Here is a 24,021-nt window from a genome sequence, read left to right on the forward strand (position 1 = left end):
TTGAGTTTCTGTTTTTTGTTGTTGCTGCTAAATAGTTTGGAACATTCTTCATGCATTGCTTTAATACTGATACACTAATAAGATGATCCACTCCTGTTCATTTTATAATGTGTTTTCTTTGCATAGTTTCTGCCATGCTGTCCTTATTTTTTCTGCACCATTTGCAATATGAAATTGCCTCCATACTCTTCCTGATGCATTCCATTGTGCTGCCTTTAATGTCTCATGAGCATAAAAAAAAAAAAAAAAAAAAAATCAAGGATATAATAGTTTCTCAAAGATTCCATCAAGGGTTTATTTGCATTTATTGACATGTTTTGTTTTTTTGCAAGGTTTGCTTTAGAATCTTGTTCCAGAAGATTTTGATTTGAGTGAAGTTTTATAAATACAATTTGAGTTTTGCAATATCAAAAAAGTGTATTTAACAGTAACGAATACTGTTGACAGTATAACATTGACAGTCAAATGCAACAAATAACATTCTATACAAGCAGACACTTCTGAATGAAGGGATAGTCAAAAAATTAGCAAATTGACATACAGTATCAATCTAAAAACAGTGCTGACTCTAAATAATCAATGAGCCATGTGGGGAAAAAAAAGATGATCAAATTTAAACTTGGTATTTGGTACCCCAGTGGTGCTCTAACATTCTTATAAAACAGTGCTTTTCTCCCCTACTACCGTATGTCTCACATTTGCTTATTTCAATTAATAAAGGTTAAAATCGGTTAAAAATACTAGTAAGGTAGTTTTTTTGTAAATTGCCCTATCAATTCATAAAGGCTAAAATCCTTTAAAAATAATGTTTTAGTCTTTTGTCAATTTAATTGAACTAGAAATCTGTTCTTTCCCGTTGCAGTTTTAGTATAAAGTAGTAGACTGTATTAACCGACTAGAAAGCGGAATTTGTATTAACCAGTATTATCCACACTAGCAAACACAAGTAAAAGCCAATCAAATTTAACAGCAATGTAACAGCAGCCAAAGGCTGTGAATGCATCACAACAGACATTGTGTAAAGCAGCAGCTGAACAGATGTGGTAACAAACAGGGAGGCTTTAAAGGCAGTATGTGTTTAGTACGTTCTCTTATGTCCTACGTGAAATATTGCATAATGGGGGCAGGAGGTCATGGTGCAGTTCTGTCGGAAAGGTTTCACTCTTGGGTTTTGGGATTGGCCACAGCATCTGCAAGAAGCTCAGGTCGGAGACATTCGATGGGGCATTGAATGTTCTGGAAGAACAAAGGGAAATATGTTATACAATGAAAACCAGAACTATTTAGATGTATAAATTCAAATGTGTACTATGAACCTTGGCAATGCAGTGTTCATTGCACATTTACCAAAAATATAATGGGTACATTCCCAGCTTGAAAAACTAAAGATATTTTGTGTGGCCATTTGAAATGTTTGAATGAATTAAGGCAGATACCCACCATCCTGTGGCCGTTGTTTAAGCGGACAGGTTTCAGCAGCTCGGAGCTTATCTCGGCACCAGGCTTTCTGCAATTCTCACAGCGCCAACCCTAAGAGCAACATGTACACAATGCATTTCATCAGACTCAAGCATATAACTGTGAATCACCCTCTTTGAAGTCTCATTTCTCTTTGAAGGACCTTTTCTACTTGTTTTTAAATTTACTTTCTACAAGTTGTCCATGCATATGGATGTGAATTAAATAGTTAATACCTGCTGTCCTCCATAGCATGTGCAAGTGCAGATTGCCCCCAAGTATTCCTTCTGCCACTGGTTTCCGACCTGGTACATCTTTCCGTCATCGTAACATATGGACTCATCTATAACGAAATGTACAACATTTTTATTCCACTGCTTGGAACTGAAGAAACTTGACTATACAGAAGAAGAAGGACTTACGTGGTTCGCACTTGAACTCTCCTTTACCATTGCCAAGGCAAGCGCAGCTCATCAAGTGACCGTTTTCTGCCCGTCGCTCCCACTTTTCACCAATGCGGTAGTTGTTTCCACTATCGTGACACCATTCTGTGTAAAAACAGGCATTCAGAGTGCATATGCTTTTGATAGACAGGATTGCCTTCAGGATAAAATCCACCATTGGCCTTCAGGTGTGAAGTTACTCACTGGAAGAGTCACATCTGAAATGTCCACTTCCCAGGCCAAGACATCTGCACCAGAGTTTGAAGCCAGTCTCAGACATACGCTCCCATTCCTCTCCAACATCATGGTGAGTGGCTGTGAAGGTGTCATAACATGAGTCCTTGCTGGATGAAACATCTCCTGGTACTGTCGATTTTATAGGGAACACAATAAAGAAACATTTAAGGCATAAGCATCATAAGCATGTGCAATTTTTAACTTTCATCACTGTTCATAGATCCTTTCTCGACCTGTGTTTCCAGCGGTGATAATTTCCTCCAAGATCTTGTGTTTGAGGGCTCCTTTCAAGGCCTCCACCATGACATTATAAGAGGCACCAGAGGTGAGACCAATCAGGGTGGCACTTGTGGACGTTCCTGGGAAACGCATCTGCAAAACAAGAAAAGGTCAATCTTAAGAGCAAATGTAAGGTGATAAAGAAATTCGGTAACTTATCCTGTACATCCTGTCTTTACCTGGAACTTCTTCTCATCTTGATGGGTAATGGGCTGACAAGACACCAGATAACCAGAACTCTGCTGGTAGGGCTGCCATGAGATGGTGGTCTGGGTCTGGGCCTCTTGCGGTCTTCCTGTTTTGTCCTCTGAAAAACCAAAAGGATGGCCATCGCCAGGCTTCTCATTAACCTGAATAATCTGAGGTACACGACTCCCATCGGGTCCCACCTTAGGGATGTATACTAGGGTCTCCCCAACTTGAGGCACATAAGGCTGGGGTCGGGGTTGGTTAGGTTGACGATGTTGAGGCTGGTAGCCTCTGTTGGGTTGATTGGGCTGATTATTGAATTCTGTGTACTCCACGTGCTGCCCGTGTGCATCAGGTGATTCATGCCCAGTGGGACCCACTACGTGAACTCTGTTGTCAGGCTCAGGCACATCCAGCTTGTCTGGGCCGCCATGGTGAGGCAGGCTAGGCAGATCAGAAGTCAGCTCTGTGCGGGAAAAGGGTGTTAAAAGCAAAGCAGCAGGTAAAGAGGCAGCCAGAGTTGCATCTACAGTCCAGTAAGGCATTGAAAGTAGAGTCAAGTAATGACAGTACTTGCTGACATAACTTTAAAGGGGGGGTGGGTCCAATTATTTTCTCAAACCAATGTTTTGCAATTAAACAGTGAGGAGGAAGTGCATATGATTATACCAACCAGTTGAGAGTCTAAATATCAAAACAAAGATACTTTGGTTTGGATATGGTGTAAGGCTAAGAAAGTATAAAGTATACACGTCTCCTCAGAGTGAAAATATTGGCGAAAGTGAGATAAAATATTCAGTATGGACCAGCCCTTTAAACACAGATCAAGGTTTTTGATCATAGTAGTCCACTGAGAGAACACTTTGCTTGAATCAACAAGGTGATAAGCTAGCAAGTGTGTCAATTAAGCAACATTAAATGCAATTTTTCCTTCATTTTGCATTTCAGTACTAAATGCATTTCACCATTAAAAAGCTAAGCACTGCAACTAAGAAAAAATATGGCTTAGCCAAGTATCTTTTACTAGTAAAAGGCAAGCGAGTGCAATATCAAAGCTTTTATAAAATAAAAAATACAGTGTTGGCTAGTTTAACAAAATGTGTTCCATTCGGCAACAAAGCATAATGGAGTACACCTTATGTCTCAATATGTGGATTGACAATGTACATTTATTCATTAAGCAGATGTTTTTATCCTTACAAATGAGGAAAATAAATGTTTTTATATGAGCAAACACTTACGAGTTGTGGCTGTGCCAACCAGTGGTGCACTTCTCTGGGTATTCATTAGGGCAATGATCTTAATGATGTATTCGGTGCCTGGTTTCAGACCTGTATTTAAAATATCACAATATGGACACATTGTTAAATTTGTTTTCTAACATCTATGTATACCACATGTAGGTGTAACGTGATGCATTCTGGGTCTTACCAGTGATGGTGGCATAGTTCTGGCCAGCATTAGGACTTGGTATAAGCTCACGAGGCTGACCACCTGATTCTTCATAAGTGATGTAATATCCTGTAATTCGTGTTGGGGGGGCTTGCCAAGTAAACGTGATGGAATTGGGGGTCAGGGAGGTGAACTGAAGGTTGGTAGGAGACTGAACAGCTGGCCGAGCTGTGATGATATAAAGTTCATAAGGGTCATTCTGGGAAATGTCAATCAATTTATTTTGAGACTTCATGCATTAGCATTAATACAGTGGATTACTTTTCCCACATGGACAAATTTGCTTAGTTGTACCTGTGGTTACAGTCATTGTGAATGGAGGGGATCGACTATTTCCGTTCAGAGTGTACATGTTGACCACATACAAGACACCTGGCTGCAAACCTGAAGTATGAATTAAAATTATTTCATTAAACAGCAATACTCCAAAACATGGTAAAACAAGTTCTGAAATCATTCTTCATCTATTCTAAACCAATCAGGATGCAACATTAAAATATTTACCATGTTAACGGTAAGATACTATAGATTTTGGACAATACCATAATGGTAATATCATGGTATTCTTTGACGTAACTTACCAAAGAAGTTCATAATTCCAGGTTTAGTTTACTCATTGAGCTGACAGTGGTTAACCATCAATGTTGAAACCGATGGCCTATAAGGTGTTACTTGGATTATGTACATTAGCTTACCAGTGACAACGTAGGTTAGTGTGTCAGCAGGAATAGTTTGTCTGACGGTGGGGTATCCTCCATTTTTGGGTGTGGCTTCAATATAGAAACCTGTCATTGGCTCATTATTGACAATGCGCCATGTAAGAGTGAATGAGGTGTCTTTCACATCAGTGACACGGACTCGGCGAGGAGGGGTTATATCTGTGGAGCCAAATAGATTATAGCTTCCATTTAATACAGGATACTAATACTAAAAAAAGTCACTCTATAATCCATATTATGGGAAACACACTTACTGTCTGCAGTGGTGCTCTCTCCAGTGAGAGGAGGACTACTGTCTGAACCCCTCAGTGCATAGACATGTACATCATAAGCGGTGGCCACCTGGAAGTAAACAGCAGATATTTAAGACTAAGATGGATTGGTCATCATGATTGGTTAAACATGGCAAATGCTTTGACTCATTTTCTTTGGAACAAAAACATTGAAATGCAACAACCAATGTGTCAAACATCCTATATTTATTACCTGTTTATTGGGATAATTGATTCTTATATTTAAACATTGTCCCTGGCAATAAATCACTCTGCTGCTTTTACTTGTGACTGTATTTGTTACTTGTGTGTTACCAAAAGATGAATGTATTTGTAAAGCGTGAGAAGGTAGACATATATTACCATAAGCCCGGGCACTAAGACTTGTGTAGAGTCAGGTGAAACATTCATTTCTTTGGGTGTGGGATACTGGTTCTTTGGGGTGACCACCACACGGTAGCCAGAAAGTCTGCCACTGGGTGCCTGCCATGCCACAATAAAGGAAGATGGACTGATCTCGTGGAACTGGATATTGGTCGGAGCAGGAACAGCTGAGAAAGGTGAAAGGACAAAAATCAGGAAAGATCCCCCGTAACACTCAACCCCATTAACTTACTAGCTTAAAAATCTAAGCTGAATTACAATATGACATACCAGTGGGCTGAGTCTCCTCATGGGTAGTGTGCTGAGTACCCTCAAGGGGACGGACTGGGTTACGTCCTTTCATGGGAATGACTTTAACATTGTACTTGGTTCCTGGGCGCAGACCCTGGAGAACCACACTGTTATCACGACCACTTGGGGCTGGTTGGTACTCTCGTTCTCCCTCCTCTGGACTAGAGTACAGAACCCTATAGGAGGTCACTGGAACCCGTGGAACATCCCATGTCACAAGCATGGAGGTGGCGTCCACATCAGAGAAGGTCAGGTCTCTTGGATGCTGCAAATTGGCTAGAAATTTGAAAGGGAAGCGTTAAGGGAGTATGCATAGGGTGGTTTAGCATAGTTGCTAGAGCTCAGCACTATTAACTGAAAGGATGCTGGTTCAAATCCCGCAAGAAACAAGCAATGAACCATTGACCCCTTGAGCAAGACACTTATCTTCAGGTTGTTCCAGTAGACAAGTTAGACCTGAACTGATTTCAAATGTTAAAAAGTTCAATAAGTTAAAAGATATTAAAAAAAAACACTAACCTGTTGTAGCTTTCTGGACCACTGGGGTGCTCTCTCCTTCCCGGCTGATAGCTATCACATTAATTGTATACTCCACTGTGGGTACCAAGCCACCGATTGTCATTTCAGTACGCTCTAAAAAGGCAGAAACAGAATAGTTATTATACCAAGTTCAAGTACTGAACTAATTCTTCTAAGTCAGCTTCAAGGTCATGAGAAGGAATAAAAATTTATAAAAGGTTAAAGAGCGAGAGATGTCTCACCAGGGCCGACCAGCTCAGAGAATGTAGGACCTTCCCCACCCTTGGGCGTCCCTGTTACTTTATACCCTGTGATGGGACCTGTAGCTGGGCTCCAGCGGACAGTCAAGGTATTGTCTTGAATATCAGTAACATCTAAATCTGATGGAGATGAAACACCTGAAAATGGAGAAAAGTAAAGACAGTACAGTCACAAGAAAATTGTGGTAAGCTAATGGTCAGAAACCGTAATACATACAAATGACTTGTGCATGAGCACTTACTTCCACCTGCAGTCCTGTGTGTGATGATGACTGGTGTGCTGGAGGCTGGGCTGTCACCTCTGCCTGTCACGGCATACAGCGTGATGGTGTAATCGGTGTCCGGCTGCAGGCCCTGGATGGTAGCAGTGGACTGTGTTCCTGGAACAGTGAACTCTCTGGGTGTATCTCTTTCCCCTGGGAATCAACGAGAAGGAATCAACTGCATTTACAAGTTCAAGTAAACTTTCAGCAACAGAACACAACAACACAAACACACTTTAAACCATTTGTCATACCTGTTTCTCCATGTGTGATCTTATAGTAGCGTACAGTGACTGCAGGGGCATCCCAGGAGATGATGATGCTAGTGGGAGTGGAGGACGTCACAGCCAGGTCAGTGGGAGCGTCAGAGACTACAGGAAGAAACAAGAGTCACATCAATCTACCTCACAAAGATTATCAAATTTTTTTTATTAATTTCTAACTTCTCACCAGTTGCTTGCGTTCCAGTAAGTGGTAGACTCTCTGTATTGCTGCTGACAGCATAAATATAGACATTGTACTCTGTCTCGGGGGCCAGGTTCCCCAGTGTGAAGTAATTTCTTGTTGGGGGAAGTCTCTCATCTTTAGGGCGCCCATCCCTTGTTGGCTGATAGCGTAGGCGGTAACCCGTAATGACGGCACGTGGGGCCATCCAGTGCACGGTAAATGAGTTGGTGGAAACATCAGAGAAGTCCAGATTTGTCGGGGAGTCCAGTTCTGTGAGAATGAGGAGAAAAAAGAAATAAGTGGAAGAACTGACGGACTTGAAGTGGTAAGAAACCTAATAACTGAATACCATTTCTTGTTTCCAAATACATACTTGTTTTCTGAATACCAGTTACTGGTTCACTCTCTTTGTCATCATAGACGCACACTACTTTCACCAGATACTCTGTGTTTGGCAGCAAGTCTGAATCGAGAAAAAATCAGAATCAGTAGGTGAAATGTGTTTGGACTGTGAGATGCACAACATCCATCTTGTGATTTGTTTCCTAAAGGGTGAAATAAAGAAAGCATTAGTAAACTCTTACTCTGAAGGATGAAGCTATTGGTGCCACCTCCTACGTTGACTTCCTGCGTGTCATCGTCGTTGTTTGTGGGATGGTAGCGGATGACAAAACGACTAATTTCGGATGGCTGAACAGAAGGTGCGGTCCATGACACATGCATGGAGTCTGAGCCCACCTCAGGAAAGTACAGGTTTGTGGGGGCTAGAACAGCTAATCAAGAGGACATTGAGAAAGAATAAAGTCATAAACGAAGTAAAAAGTTTGTCAGCATGGATTGAAATGTGTATGCTAAAAAAACATTTAAATTAATATTATATTTGCAAAAAATAAATGCTATTTAACTTTTTCTTATTAACATGAAACAGGAATACAATGAAGACAAACAAAAAGATTCCCCACCTAGTGAATGCAAATGCAAAGATATTCCTAGAAATCCATCAGTATATTCTGATGTAAGCATATTATTGTTTGGGAAATAGCAAATTGCTAACAATCTTGGTTAGCGAGGAAATAATGAAATGAAGTGGTCTGAGCGAATTATGGTTGGGGGGGAAGAGGGTCTCGGCCTCTCTTTTACGTCCATATTCTCCATTCCTTTCTTACTTTTTTTACTCCCACCCTCCGAAATGTAATAAACCTATGTGGCATAATTCACCAGTTTGGGTTTGCTGTGTGATCACTGAGGGCACGCTCTCCGCCTCATCTGTAATGGTGGACACACTGATTTCATAATTGATGCCTGGCTCCAGTCCACGAATAGTGTAATAGTTGACGGAGGAGTTCACCATGTCCTCTAAAATAAGAAAATTCTGGCCGGCTGTAGCAACTGTTATATGGTATCCAGTAACCGCTGGGTAATTTAGTGGGGTCCATCTAATTCCGATCGTGGTATCCGTGAAATCAACAAAACTGAGATCACCCACCTTGGGCACATCTTTAATCGGTTTACAAAGTTGCATTCATTGGGAAGGGAGAGAGAAGACAAGACACACAGAAGCAATGACATTGAATAATTAAGACAAGTAGCAAATCATTGTTTCTCATGCCATCAATGCTAACAAATGCTAATAGCTAAATAATAGTCAGAAGACATGCACACAATAATGATACAATAAACAGGCTTTTGATTTGAATTACCGGTAGTCATACTACAAAAAAAAAAAAAAAAAATCAAGCTCCAACTTTTCTAGCAACTATCAAATGCAATAGATATTTATAACCATAAGTGAAACAGCCATGCTTGTTGAGAATTACACAATTATTTTCATGATGCACAAACAGATTAAACAATGCCAAGGAATTGCATTACTGGATTTTCTTAGTAATTATTAGCTCTATATTAAAAGCAACAGTCTTTGTGTATCTGTGATGCATATAAATGATCTGCAGCATTTAACAAGAACATCAGGATTATGTGGTGCAGTGGACATAGTTCAGGGCTGGAGACTGAACTTTTGGGTGAATACTAGCAGCAGGTTGGAGACCTGTGAGGAGTAAGCCATTAGTTATCACCATTGTGGCCTTGAGCACTAAAAATGGACCAATGGTGGTTTGGCTTCCACATAATGTGTATAACATGCCGTCTGGTAAGATGTGCTTGTTGTTCCTATTCAGTGCTTGTTATTGTTTGCATTAAAAGCAGCAAATGGCAAGCATATACGCCAAACTGCTGTCAATGTGAACATCTCTTTACACCTCTTTTTGGCTGGGTGTCTTGAGTGGGTGAATTTATAAATCTACAGGTCCATGATAATCAGGTGATTCTCTGGATCAGTCATGGTGGTTTTGATCCAGCATAGCATGGCTTGAACCTACCTTTAATTATCTTATTACTATACTGTTATACACAATAAATGAGGTCTTACCTTGCGTAATGGTGGTTGAGACAGGCTCACTCTCTAGGTGGTTTTTAACAGTGTAGACACTGACATTGTATTCAACTCCAGGACTCAGGTTGTCAAGAGTACATGAGGTTTCTTCCGCTTGAACAATCTCCTCTAGAGTAGTTCCACGCTGCCCATTGGTTGGTGCGCACGTCACTCTATAGCCAGTTATATCTGAGAGGATAAAGGGGATATTTCAAGTATAACAAATAGAAATGGACACTTACGAAATAGCAATGTGAATGTACTATGGTTGAGAGGCGGTAATACCATTTGATTGCCATATTCAAATTCCATAGGGTTAGGTTAATTATAGGTTCTCTAAAGAACACCATGGTGTTGTTCAATAAACTATGGTTTATATATATATATATATGGTAATACAATGAATAACGGGATAAAAATAAATGCTAACAGACAGTGTGTAGGGTTTAACATGTACAAAAAGAGTTAGAATTAAACGCACTAAATGTAATAATAAACACGACAAACAGATGAAAGATAAATAAACAGAGTGGGAGCAAAGGATGATTCCCAATGAGAAGATTATTAATATAATTAAACCTAAATATTTGCAACCAGTCACATACACACACAGCCTACACAGATGGCCAAGGTCTAATAGCATGCTTCAAAGAAAGGGTGAACAAGGATAAGAAGTGGGTGTACAGTCAATATTTACCCGGACTGTTGGTTCTGCTCCATCTGACATTGAGGTTACCAGTGACAGGGTTAGACACCACATTCAGGTCAGTTGGTGGGGATAGGGCTTATTGTGGCAGAGCAAAGAGGAATAAAGTTCAACATTAGAAAATGTACCTACTACTTTAAGCCCTACAATACAGGCTAAAAGTCTCTTGAATAGCATTTCATTTAATCTCTGTCAGAGGTCTAGTCATAAACCAACATGCGCGTTTTGCTCTCTAACATTTAGAGCTTTCGGACAAAGTAGGATTGACTTGAATTAGACTTATCAGTAACTTACATGTCACAACTTTATTTGTGATAGGGTTGCCACGCTTTCGGCCATTGAACAGGGGCTGCAAGCTGTAGGTATACTCCAATCCTGGAGTCAGACCGGAAAAGTAAATTGTGCCATCCCCAGAGGTCACATCTCTGGGAGCCTCACCACCTTGGCTGGGCCTCACAGACATCTGAGAGAAAGGACATATATTAAGACTATCTTAAGACAGGAAGTCAAAGTTGAAACATCACAGGGAAATGGGGGTTTTTTCTCAATGTTTTACTCAACAAAATGCTAATGTGAAAACCAGCAAATTGTAAATAAAGTGTTTATACCCTGTAGCTGAACCGTGGTATAGGGGTCCAGGTAATGATGATGGCCGTGTCGGTGACATCAGTGGTGAATCGAGGAGCATTACCCGTTGGCTGAGCTGGAGAACAAAAGCAAAAGAGAGGATAGGTAAAATGGACACTCCTTGGAGGACACTATTACTCTATTGTTTCACCTCAGGAGAAAAGGTTACGCACATGTTCTGAAGGCATCAGTGACTCCTTCGCTGAGTGTGCTCCCTTGCTCTGAGTGCAGAGTGACTCTGTACTCTGTATCAGGCTGAAGGTTGCTGAGCTTGTATTGAGACTCGTGGCCAGGGATCCTCAGCTGTTTGGGGCTGGAGCTGCCGATGCTGATGAATAGACGATAACCTGTGACCTGAGCTTTGGGTACAGACCAGATGACCAGAGCGCTGTCGTCAGTGATGTCAGTGAAGCGCAGGTCGGTAGGGGCATCAGGCTCTGAGGGAGGAGAATGTTGAATTGATGTTTACATAGGCAATGTAAAAATCTTTGACCTAGATGGTATGTATGACATACTCATAACTATAAACAGATTCAGCAACTTTTGTTAGTTGCACTTCAGATCATGAACAGCTCAAAGACAAATGTATGAATGTCACTTACTCGTAGATTTCTCCCCAACCAAAGGTTCACTCTCCACTCCTCCGACGACTGCATAAATATGGAAGCGGTAGAGTGTGCCAGGGTGCAAGTGCGTGAGCTCGGCGTAAGCATTTTGCGTCACAGGAAGCTGAAGGGGTCTCTGGGCCCGGCCGTCTGTGCTTACAGGCGCAAAGGTCACTCGGTATCCTGAGACCTCATTAGGAGGACCAGTCCAGGTGATGGTGATCTTGACATCGGTAACTTCATAAAACTGCAGGTCTGTGGGAGCTTGGACCTCCTCTGTTAAATGAGGTGGAAAGCAAAATTGCAATCTTTCAGTGCTCTACTACAAGGAAAGGTATAAATGATCAGTAATGTAAACACAAGAGTAATTTGGGCAAGCTAGGATTAGGAGTCTGTTCAAGTATCCACAAGTATAAGCAAAAAAATAGTGATGATTAGTTTAACAAGTACCACTAAATATTTTTTTCATCGGAATGTCTATGTCCCCTGCTGAAAAATTGCTGGTCACCAGCATGTTTTGAATGCTGGGACCAGCATGGGAAGTGGGAGCCATGGCGAACCAGCTACACCTGCTAAGTTTTGCTTGAGAACAGCATGACTATGCGGGTCCACCAGCTAGTAGGGCTGTCACTTTTGTGAAAAAATCCTGTTCGATTTTTGAGACATAATGTTAACTGAATCGATTGTAAAATCGATTTTCCATGTCTAAAGACGTTTCCATTTTCAACACCAAATATAGGCAAATCCACAGACAACTAACAGGCATTAGGACGAACGTAAAGAGGGCGCTTGAGACGCACAAGTCAGCAATATTTCTGATGATTTATTGGCGTGAAGTTTCGTGCACAATGACAAACAGGAGCGCAACATTCAGGGATTGAGATTAACACCCTCCGACCCGCCAAATGCGGGTACAAATGAACTTTGGTGGGAAACGCTGTCAAATCACGAGCCAATCTGGCGTGTTTCTGTGTTTACTCACTTTGCTGGGGAAGTTCGTGCAAGCCAAATCTGGCGGATTCAGCGCAAATCCTCAACTCGTGAGTCCTCATGATATATTAAATACAGCGTATTGCACAGAATCTGCTCATATCTGGCTTACTTGAACACACACGTCACTACGCAACAAATAACGGCGCGCTTGTTCACTTGCATTGAAGTAAAAGTGAATATTAAAAAGCATTTGGTTAACAGAAAAGACATTTTTATTTTCCGACATCCTACATGTTCTGTGCACTGTATTGATCTGTCCACCTAAAACACTTTTTTTTTTTTTTTTTTTTTTTTAAGCCCGTTAAAATCAATTTCGAAACTTGTGTTGGTTGGTCCGATCGATTGTGCAATCGATTTTCGAACGAAAAGTGACAGCCCTACCAGCTAGCATAAACCAACATGGAATTCATGCTGGTTTTTGCTGGATTATTCAGCAAGGTAATCAACAGATGCTTTCTTGGAGTTCAAAAAAGTAAAAGAGTTCTCTATTGGCTTCAAAAGAAAAACAGGATGATCACACAAGGAAGAAATGACTTTTCACAGTTCTCATAAGGAAGTGTCTTTTTGGGAAAAAGACGTCAACTGGCAAGACAAGAACAGAAAGACACTCAACACTTCCCAGTCCATCCTTATAAAGTTGTTTTGGCTAAGCACTAAATCTCCCAGCTCAGGCATTTGCTATAGTCAGCTCTCAGCGTGAGGAGGCAGAGAACTGGCAGACATATTTACACGTGAGTGAGAAACTTGAGCACTTTCACTAGCTTAGAGAAATTGAGTAAATAAAGTTGTTTGAACTAAAATGTAGATATAAAATACTAGGAGTGTGAGGGTGTAAAACATTTTGACACAACCAGAGGTAAGAATACACATGTTGAACTATTTGAGAATAAGAGGGGCAGCAGAAAGCTATAAACACAAAAATAAACTGGGAGGTGCAGCCTGCAACATGTCTCAACATGACTTCTGTCTCCAAATAATTTCCTGTCACTTTCTACTATATCTTGCAATTAAAGAGGATCCCAAAAGAGGATATTCTGAACTCTTACCAGGCTGTTGCTCTCCAGTGGTGCTGACCAGTAGGACCAAAGGTTCACTCTCCAAGTTGTCTTCCACTGAGTAAATACTGATATTGTATGACAAGCCAGGTCGAAGATCACCCAGTTTCACATTTGTTTGAGTCTTGGGGAGGATGAGCTCAGTACTGCTGCCCTCGACTGAGGGTCTGTACACCACACGATAGCCTGCGCACACATATTACATGAAAAAAATGTTGATGCCTATTCCACATTCATGTACATTATCAGCAGACATACTAAAAGTGCAACTTAAGAATACAATTAATATCTTAATTCACAAATGCTGGTACACAAATTTACTCACCAGTTATAGGTGCTTGGGGTTTGGACCATCTTATCATGATGGACGTATCCTGGACATTTGAGACCTCGTGATTGGTTGGAGTGTCAGGTGCTGTTAATAGACGGTTAATTTATTCACCAAGAACTTCATGTGGCAACCCATTCTTAGCATCAAAATTTTAGCAACAAAATCACATCATAAAATAAACGTTGCTGTTTGCTCTGCAAATGCAATGTGAAAAACACCTAGGCTAAATAAAATAGTTTAATTAAATAATGCACAATACTGTTTTTAATGCCTGGTAAGAAATATTCATGGCTTTTAAATGGCTTCTTAATTTTGAACCCTGTGCACAGTGATGATCATCTTACCAGTGGTCTGAGATGTTGACAGGATGCGATTTGTTTCTCCTTCTGGATTGACTTCAAAAACTTGGACGTTGTACCTACGGCCAGGCAGAAGATCTTGGATGTTCACTGATGTAGTTGTTCTTGGGAGGTCTGTGTATTGGGGAAAAAAAGAGTAATTAATTAACTAATTAAGTCAATTGAATTTTACAGTCACTAGAAAATCTGAGAATTATATTCATCAACGGTGTTTAATTCCCAGTAATATACAGTTTTTCCAACTAGTGGCATGTCTCCAACTATTACTCACCAATCACACGTGGCTGTGCTCCATCCTCTGACAGTTCATATTCCACTCTAAATCCAGACACTGTGTCGGATGCAGATACCCAGGAGATGACGAAGCTGCTGGAGGTGATTTCGGTAACGGACTCTGAGGTGTCCACCTCCGGCTGGGGCTGGGTGGTCTCCCCCTCTGCTTTGGCCACTGCAAAAATGGGGAATGATGTTAAATGAAGTTTTCATGTTTTGTTGCAATAGGTTTTTGAAATTCCTATAAAAAAAAAAAAGAATTGAAGATGATCAAAAAGTTCAAAATCTACATACGAGAGCCATACGTAGTGGTGAAGTCAAAGCGAGTGACCTCTCTAGGTCCATAGCGCAGAATGCTGATCAGTTGACCCTCATAGGTCAAACCTGGTTTAAGCCCTGAAATGGTGTAGGAGTTGATGTTGCCAGGAATGGTTGCCTCCTTCCAGGGTTTTTGTGTGTTTTTCTGCGAAAGGAAAATGTTACACGCTGAAAAAATCTAGAAATAAATATTTAGTTAAACAAATAACAGATTTATACATTTACAAAAGCAAGTTAATACGTCGCAAAGGTGTTTCTAATACAACGGCTGAGGGAGTGATGGTAAATTTGACATCTTTCTTTCTTTTGACTGCTGTAATCAGTCTCTATATTTTTTCTGTTTTGGAAATTTGTGGAAACACTGTAGTGGATTTTTTTCTTTTGCATTTGAGCAAATGGAAGCGCAAAAAATCTATTTGCTGCCGTCTACCGTTCACCGCTATAGAAGTTCAAATTGACCTTCTGAGAACCCCAGAAATGTGAAAAGGGTGCATTATTCTGCTTTATTTACAGGCCTTGAAACAGCCCTGACCAATCTTGCAAAAAAACAAAACAAAGAGCAGGTATTCACATTAGGAAAAATATAAATAATATATATTCCAAAAAATATATCGTTTTTTAATGTACTTAGGCCTGCAAAAATAAAATATTGTTCCACTTTAGATAAATTGCTATTCAAATTCCCTACACCCTGAAAAAAAAACAAAAAAAAACTAGAGAGCCTCTTTCTTTTAGTTAATAAGAATAAAGATGCACAATTTTGCAACTTTCCACTGAAGTCCATGATTCACTGTGTCAGAGTGAAGAGTAAATGTGTGTTTTTTAGTTCAAGGACTGTGGCTTGTTTGTGTGTGATGAAATCTTATCCTGTACTTTTAGTATAAGCGATCATCCCTTGCCGAGGGAGGTACACAAACATTCTCTGAAGGGACAAAATCTCGTTCCAGGAATCTGGATAAAAATCGATGCTGTTGGAATCTTCTTTACTGACATAAAACTATATCACCAGAAAAATCCAGATCTGAAAATCCTCAATGCGAAAGTACCAAACAAAAAGACTTACGACTCTCCACTTGAGGATGTATTGCGTAATGTGGGCAGACGAGGGAGCGTTCCATTGGATGGGATGGGAATTCGGCTGATTTCCAGTTTCTGTGATGATGACCCGAACAGGAGCTTTTGAGGAGGAGGATAAACAAATAATGATTGTTAACTGACTGATTAGCTAGTTTCACATTGTAAAGGCCATTTACTCTGATGTTGTATTTAATTCACCGAGAAGGAAAGGAAAACAAAGAAGTCTTTGAAAACAGTCTGTTTCACATTAAGAATTTGAAAAGAAGTTTGGATAAGACAGTCTAATCATTTTTCTTGCCAGATGTCTGAAAATGGAACAAAATGACCCCAGCTTGTCAAGTGAGGGGCGTTAAACAGTTCAGAGGATGATTGCATGGGTGCGGTGTTAAAAATCACACCTGTCCATAACATTCTGCACCACTTTACCCTTTATTATCCCCAGGCCTTCACATAATTTGGTTAACAGCTGCATGCAATTCAACACGGTGAGGTCATTTTGAACAATTCTGATGTCCCCTTCACCTCTGGCAGAAAATACATCAGTCTTTGTGGTGTCAAAACCAAAATTATACTGAAAATATTCAGTACAATTGACTGAATTTGAAGATGGTCAAATCGACCATTTGAAGATGATCCCCTAGATACAAAATCACAGTGGCCCTTCAAAAGCACAACCTTCAAAAAGCATAACACTTCAATCAGTGTTAAAGACAATCATTTACAGATGGTCTAAGTACATAGTGCAGCTGTCCTTTTTTGGTTCTGTGAAGGTCGTAAAAATGCAGCTCACACTTTCCTTGAAAAAACGCCAAATGCTAACAAACGGCACCCTGTCTTGCATTACTTATTGCTACTCCTACAGGCCATTTGGTTGCAAAGAATCACAACTGAACATCAAACCGTGGTATTGCAAGCTATAAATGCTGTTTGAGAATCACCTGTGGTATTTTGCACAAGTTTGCCATAATCATAGACTAAAATAAAACTCTACCAGTTGCCAAAACCAAAGATTAAAATAAAAATCTAACATCGTTCAAAGGCATGATTTTCAATGAATAACGACTAAAATGGTACTCCATTTCTAGCACAAAGCTGTCATTTGTCTACAGAAGATGTGAAATATACAGTAGTGCACAAATCATATGACTACTTTTATGGTACTTTTGGGAGGTTGAAAGCCCTAGAAACTTAAATGTATCTATCTATCTCTTTTTTATATATATATAGAAGCCAGGACATTCTGCTAAACATCTTTACAAAAAAAGCCATTTCTGTCCTATCTGCCTAACTTCAAATGGTTAATGTTTCCCCTGTAGAGAGGTTAGATGGAGGTTGATCTACATCTGCTGAATTTCAAAGAGGTTGTTGATTGGTAAACGATGGGTGACAACGATGGGTGACAGCTCTTTTAGTGGGACCATTTGAGGCTTTTAAAAGAAAAACAAACATGCATAATCAAGTGTTAGTCAAGTTAAAGGAGGGTAATTGCGGGAAAGTGACTGTTGCACAGGTGTAATTTCCAGTTGGGACGGGTGGGACATGCCCCCACTACTTTTTCAAAGCCACTAAAAAATGGCAGGCTTACAACGAAGAAAAGAAACAGCATCTCCAATCCATCTTTCTTTTCAAATTAATTCATACATGTTACGCAAAATGCATTTGCGCCAACCACACAGGCCTGATTTATGAATCTTGTCACACACATATCAGGATTTATAAACAAAAAACGATGTTAGTATGTGCACAGCACCCACACACAGTTGTGATCTCTTACCAGTAGACTGTAGAGGCTCACAGGCCAGTTCTCCAATGCCGTTACCATAGCAGGAACATCTATACGGGACGCCTTGGATGACCTTGTTCCAAGTCTGGCCAATCTGGTAGAACACCTTGGTCTCGGGTTCTTGGCACTGGTCTAAAGACAAAGAAAAAATGGTTTGTGTATACAAAGTAAAAATAATCTTTCTTTTCTCACAACTCTGACATGTTTACAAAAACTATTGTTTAAAACGAGTCTGTTCGATTTGAATTGAAGGAAACATGACCATTCATGTTGTAAGATACTTTGAACGTATGAAGTGAAGTTCTTACATTTTGAGAAAAAGGTTAGAAAAAGGAAAGAGAACAAAAGGCTGAACATAGCAACGCATGCCTGCTTACCGATGGCATCACATTTCCAGCGACCACGGCCTTGTCCAAAGCATGTGCAGTTCATCATGTAGCCCTGGTCATGACGCTTTTCGAAGGTCTCGTTCACGTCATATGTCTGTCCATTCACAACGCACTGATCTGAAATAGGCAAGAATTTTTTGAACAACTTTATGATGACATAGTTTGTATTTATTGTATTTCATGATGTCTTTTGTCACGTCCAGAACTACTTATTACCAGTATATTTGTAAGATAAGTGTATTTCAGAACATCTAATGACCTTTGAGCTGAGTGAAGGAAATGCAGTTCCACTCCCCGCGTCCATTGCCCTGGCACGTGCAGCGCATCATGTGACCAAGTGTGTCATGGCGCTTGTCCCACTCGTCACCCACACGGTACATGGCATCATTAACAGTGCAGACTTCCTCGTGAGCTGGATTAAAACGAAGAAAGGAAATTTATGATTGCATTAAAAAACCAAATACTTACAACAAGGATGTCTATTCTGAATGAATGTAGTCTTTGGTGTGCATTCTGATCTCATTCTCCCTGGAACAAAGCCAGGAACCATGTCTGGTCTGGAGTGGAGCCAGGCTTAAAACCCTGACAGGGGCGGACCCCATAGATCCAGTCAGCGGAGCCACAAATCAGTACTGCATTACATGGTCTTAAAAACTCCAACTGCCTTAATAGCTCTTAAATACAGCTCGAGAACTCATTTGCAGGCCACTGAGTGTCATCATAAATGACCAATTAAGGCCAAAAAAGCTATTACTGTCTATAAAACCTGACTTCAGCTGAATGTATTAAAAAGAACCAGTAAATTTAAAAGGATAACAACCCACAGTTATACTCCTAATGGCACACTGAGTACATGAAAACTGCAAAAATGTGATCTTTATGCAGCTATGTGCTCAAATCCTCCAGTATTTACAGTATACTTAAAGTTCAGTAAAGTTTCAGTGTTAAATTTTATTTCTAAGCTATTAATGTATTTTCCACTATTAGGAACTATTTCCTCTGTTACATCTAGAGGCAATATCTTAGCGTACCAAGCCAAAACTGCTGTGGGGGAACTGCTTAGTAAAACTTAACGACTTCAAAAAGGAGAAAAGCTGATTTAAATCAATCAAACATTCTCACCAGCCATGGGACAGAATCCGTATTTACGCTCTCCATCGTAGTCAGTAGTAGTACCACACCACTTCATCCCGTCACGACGGCCTTCAGATGTGCAGTCGGTGTAGTTGCGTCCATTATACTTGAAGGGGAACTGGCAGAGAGCGCCATTAGAGTTTCCACCACGGGTCGTCACAAGCTCTGAAAGACCAAAGAAAGGAACAATCAGACAAACCAAGAGGGAAATCTTGAGCCATTACTTTACTAATGTGGACCAGGCCACCATATTGTATCTGTAACTCTTTGGTCAACCAGCTTTACAAGAAAGACCATGAAATGTGGCTAGGCTGGTCCGAACTAAGTATGGACAAGTATAGACATTTCTGCAGGTTTAAGTAGGTCTATTCTGCAGAGAACATAAAGAAAGAGGCTCTGAGATGCACTTACGGTTCTTTCCGGTACAGAATGAGTACAGGCCATCACTGTCGTAGTCAGAGGTGGTACCGCACCATAGCTGCCCATCACTTCGGCCCTCAGAAACGCAGGAGTAGTGGGTGTTCCCACTAAAAACAAAGGGGAACACACATGGCTGCCCACCAGAGTTGCCACCATAAACCTGGGACTGTCCATCTGCGTAAATCAAAGAGAGGACAGCATTATTAATGGCACCAGGGGTGTTTCAATCATTAGAAATGTGGGTTCATGTCCTGCCAATATTTTTAAAAATTATAAATTCATCCCCCGACTTTTTGAGAGATAATCAGTATGTGTCAAGGGGTACAGAATGAGGGTCAATGGGCTGGCCAAAACAGTTTGTTTTAGCCCTTTTTCCAATAGCTAAAGCAGTAGAACATAGCGCTAGCAATGCCACGGTCATGGGTTAAATTCCCAGGGAATGTACAAACTGGTAAAACTTGCATGCCAAATACACAAAAGTAAACGTTTTTGCCATTTTATCCATAGAAATAGTAGAATGTGGACAAGAAATGGGTGAAAAAGGACTTGAACCTACATTGGCCCCATGACCTCCAAGTCTCAACAAGGTCGTAAAGTGCACGTAAAGATTCTAAGACCTGGATAACATTCTGGATAGTGTACAAAATATCCCAGGATCCCTGGATTTAAACGTCACCTTGCTCCTCGCAGCTGATTCCTCCTCCAACACAAGTGCACAGCATTTCCTTGCTGCCTTGAGTTCTGATCCAGCTCATGCCATTGGAATAGGACACACCTGAATCGGTTTTACAGTTACCCTCCTCCTCAAGAAGTTCAGACAGGACGTTGACTTGGTTCATCACTTCTGAAACTCTATGAGCCACGGAAGAACCAGAACCTATAGTCACAAAGACAACAGAGACAAGTTGTTGAAGCTTATGACCAAAAAAAAAAGAAAAAAAGAAGCCTTTTGGGAATTAAAAATCTATTTTTTAATTTTGGGGAAGTATGATTCTATGATCCTACAAAAACTCCTACAGATCTTTTTGGTTCTTACTTGATTCTTAGAGTCCTACTGGATATTGTGTAAACTTCATCAGATCTCAATTTGTATTGCATTGAAATAATGTTCTGATGCTTGTATCCTATTCATGTAAATCACGTTAGGGACTTTAAAAGTTTAAACACCCTGAAAGATTTCCATTTGATGTTGTATAGAGGCATTTATCCTAATTTGTAGTCATAATGGCCTAATTTTGGGAATTGGGAACTTTGTGCTTTAAGATCTACTGTAGTTCTAGTTTTATGCTATGCTTCGATCCTTGGAATTCCCATTTGGTCCCAGATTTGTTACAACAGAAATTTCAAGAGGTTGCTTTGATTTGATTGTCATTATGTGAAAATTAATTCACAAAAGCGGGGAGAATTGTAACGAAATAATGCAATTACACTTCTAAGTCTTTTCCATCCATTAATTAGTCCTATCAAACAGCAGATGGTGTACACTTACCAATGGCAGGTGTTGCATGGGAAGCAGAATGTCTGTCACACTTCCATTCTCCACGACCGTTGCCTGTGCAAAGACACTGCAGAGTGTTTCCATTGGAGTCAGTTTTGGTCCAGGTCTCACCAATACGGTATGAGGTTCTGGAGTCCTGGTCATTACAGCGGTCTGGAAAAGACAATGAAACAATGCCAAACATGTAGTCAAGGTGATAAGTGGCATATAACAATGAAAACATCCCTCACATCCATTCATCCCACCCCTTCTCTTCTGATGTTCATGCTTGGAACAAGCTTGTTTAGGAAACACTTCCACACCATTACACTTCAGTAGGTTGTCTTAATTTATGACCCAAGTGTTTTCAGACACTTTCCAAGCAGAACAGGTGAAGGAAGCCAAGATCTTAATAGTGTTTCTTCACCCAAACCACTTTTCTTTCACTGCAAGACTTCGACTTCAACTTCAACAGCCCTGCAAAGTGCATGCTGTAATTTTCCATGTGCATAAGCCCATCCAGCTACAGGAAGCTTGCAGAGCTCATTGGTAGTTATGTAATAAGGGTGTGTCATGTAAATAACTTCAAAGTCATGAAAGGAGACATGGGAAAATTGTGTGCTTTGGAGAAAAAAAAACAGGACCTTGGAAACGAGTAGGCATCTACTGGGCAATAAACACAACAAAGAGGTGTTTTTAGAAAGTCCGTCACAAATGTATTCTTTTTCTTTTTCTTTTTTTTAACTGATGTTGAAGACAGACTCTTACTTCTGGAGGTGCAGGTTATGCGCCCGTTGCCCTCCCCCAAACAGGTGCAGTCCACTATCATCCAGCCTTGATAGGGTTTTTGCCATGTCTGACCAACCACATATGAAGATCCTAGTGAGTCATCATAGCAACGCTCCGCTGTGAAGATACAGTAAATTTAGCATCTTGTTCTTACCACTCGGGTGTGGCATGCTAGCATGTCAAATTTCCAAAAAGAGTCACAAGCAGTTTTATCTGTATACTATACATAATCAACCAAGCATCAAATAAACAAACCAACTAACAAACAAATAATAATTAAATCCACAGGTCATATACACAACCTTAAATAATAATTTAAAAAAAAATACAGCATAACCTTTCAAAGAAATAAACATTTTAATTGAATGACATTTTAAAATTATTTTTAAAAATAGATATGCCTTAATCCCTTCTTTGCAAACAACTTGAATATTTATCCAGAATTACTGGAATCACTATTAGTCTGAAAACTGTTTGCAAAGACAAATGTACAGGTAAACACTTTCTCACCGACTCGTTTACAGGTCCACTCTCCCTTTCCATTGCCAAGGCACACACATTCAAGCATGTAGTCTCCAGTGTCGTGGGGTCGTGTCCAGGTGTCCCCGATTCTGTATGAATTACCTCCTTCATGGCAGCGATCTGCAGAAAAAAAACTCTGATCCGTTTAGCAACGAGAAAAAAGACTTTATTTTTCAGTCTTGTTCCCCAAGTACTGGGTAATAACTAGGTATTCTACTAACCAACCTACTCCTAAACCAATACTTTCTTAGGAAAACTGCACTGTACATACTGTAAAATAAAGTGCAACCAAAGAAACACTTTAATGTGAGCATTTTTAATTTACAATTCACACTTTTTTTTTTGTCTTGGACTTACTTGTGATGGTGCAGCTAATTTTGCCTTTGCCGGACCCAATGCAGGTGCAGTCCCATATCATGCTATCCTTCGGTCGCTCGTAGGTCTCTCCGACTCGGTAGGAGCGTGCATTGAATTTGTCATAGCACATCTCCTCGGCTACAGGTGACATAAATGTGCATATAAACGATATATCTCTTGATTTACATCATGCTACAAATTTTGATTCATATTAAACAGAAAATAACCAAACAACTCGTTCAGAACTCACATACGTTATTAAGCACTCACACAAAAAAAGCATAGTGGAAAAAAAAGAACCTTAATGTGTCATAGCTGAAAATTAAAGAGTCTGAATAATAAAAACAGTCACCTGCTGGTTTGGATTTACACTTGACCCCTGATGCCCCCTGACAAGTGCAGATGAGAGTGCTGTCCATGTACGGGCGCTCCCACTCATCGTTCATCCTATAAAATCGACCGTTGTCGTTGCAGCCATCTAAAGTTAAAAAGACTAAATTAGCATATTCCTATATAAAACACCTATGTAGTCAACTTTTACACTGTACAGTGGTCTAATATACGCCCTGAAAAGTTTGTCTATATTTTTGAAGATAATTTTTTTCTCCATTCAAAATCAAAAAAAATAACCTGACGAACTTACTTTCATGGATGGCTAAACTCCTGGCTTCCTCGTAGACCGGGTCCAGACGGATTTGTTGCTGCGTTTGTCTTTTACTTTTCCCTGCAGATTGTGGCATACAGTGGACAGATCCCCCGATGCACAGCAGGAGCAGAAGCTTCTTTACTGAGATACGGGTCATTTTCACCCGTTACGGAGAACAGTTGTTTTTTGTGTGTGTGCAGTATTTTCTGTTGCGCACTGAAGAGGGAGGCGCGGAAAGGTTCGCGGAGGCTGAGTGTCTTTGCGCACGTTTGTTTCCAGCTGCCTTCCCCGACTGTGCTGAACCTCCGCCGTCCAGCTGATGTGGGACGAGCGCTCTTTTAAAGGGGGATTTTATGCAGCCCAGTGCGGAGAGAGAGAGAGAGAGAGAGAGAGAGAGAGAGAGAGAGAGAGAGAGAGAGAGAGAGAGAGAGAGAGAGAGAGAGAGAGAGAGAGAGAGAGAGAGTGTGTGTGTGTGTGTGTGTTTGGGGGCTTGAGGGGAGGGATCTCTCACCCTCT

General features: G+C 40.5%; 1 protein-coding gene across 3 annotated transcripts; it reads right to left on the reverse strand.

The window, feature by feature from the left end:
- Positions 1–803: 803 nt before the first annotated feature.
- fn1b (fibronectin 1b) lies at positions 804–23,836 on the reverse strand. 3 transcript variants are annotated; one of them, XM_056258671.1, is made up of 46 exons: positions 23,503–23,836; positions 23,212–23,337; positions 22,860–22,997; positions 22,491–22,622; positions 21,960–22,097; positions 21,204–21,365; positions 20,391–20,591; positions 19,706–19,888; positions 19,283–19,459; positions 18,420–18,572; positions 18,149–18,277; positions 17,763–17,903; positions 15,975–16,087; positions 14,888–15,056; positions 14,592–14,768; positions 14,306–14,434; positions 13,956–14,045; positions 13,622–13,816; positions 11,580–11,858; positions 11,151–11,414; positions 10,959–11,053; positions 10,645–10,813; positions 10,342–10,428; positions 9,642–9,833; positions 8,432–8,710; positions 7,798–7,986; positions 7,587–7,676; positions 7,217–7,483; positions 7,021–7,137; positions 6,746–6,919; positions 6,486–6,641; positions 6,244–6,357; positions 5,704–6,000; positions 5,413–5,600; positions 5,032–5,119; positions 4,754–4,936; positions 4,353–4,442; positions 4,038–4,226; positions 3,848–3,937; positions 2,597–3,072; positions 2,372–2,510; positions 2,106–2,267; positions 1,881–2,006; positions 1,695–1,801; positions 1,441–1,530; positions 804–1,236 (listed from the first exon to the last, which is right to left on the reverse strand). In XM_056258671.1, the coding sequence occupies exons 1-46, from the start codon at positions 23,660–23,662 to the stop codon at positions 1,159–1,161; spliced, it is 7,488 nt and encodes a 2,495-aa protein (XP_056114646.1). In that variant the 5' UTR covers positions 23,663–23,836; the 3' UTR covers positions 804–1,158. The 3 variants fall into 3 exon arrangements, with proteins under 3 accessions (XP_056114646.1, XP_056114645.1, XP_056114644.1); XM_056258670.1 differs by lacking the exon at positions 8,432–8,710 and having other exon boundaries at positions 2,597–2,724; XM_056258669.1 differs by lacking the exon at positions 8,432–8,710.
- Between the last annotated feature and the right edge of the window lie 185 nt (positions 23,837–24,021).

Source organism: Rhinichthys klamathensis, unplaced genomic scaffold, assembly GCF_029890125.1.
Source record: "Rhinichthys klamathensis goyatoka isolate OS25496 unplaced genomic scaffold, OSU_Roscu_1.1 h1tg000157l_1, whole genome shotgun sequence".
In the NCBI taxonomy this organism is placed as follows: Eukaryota; Metazoa; Chordata; class Actinopteri; order Cypriniformes; family Leuciscidae; genus Rhinichthys; species Rhinichthys klamathensis.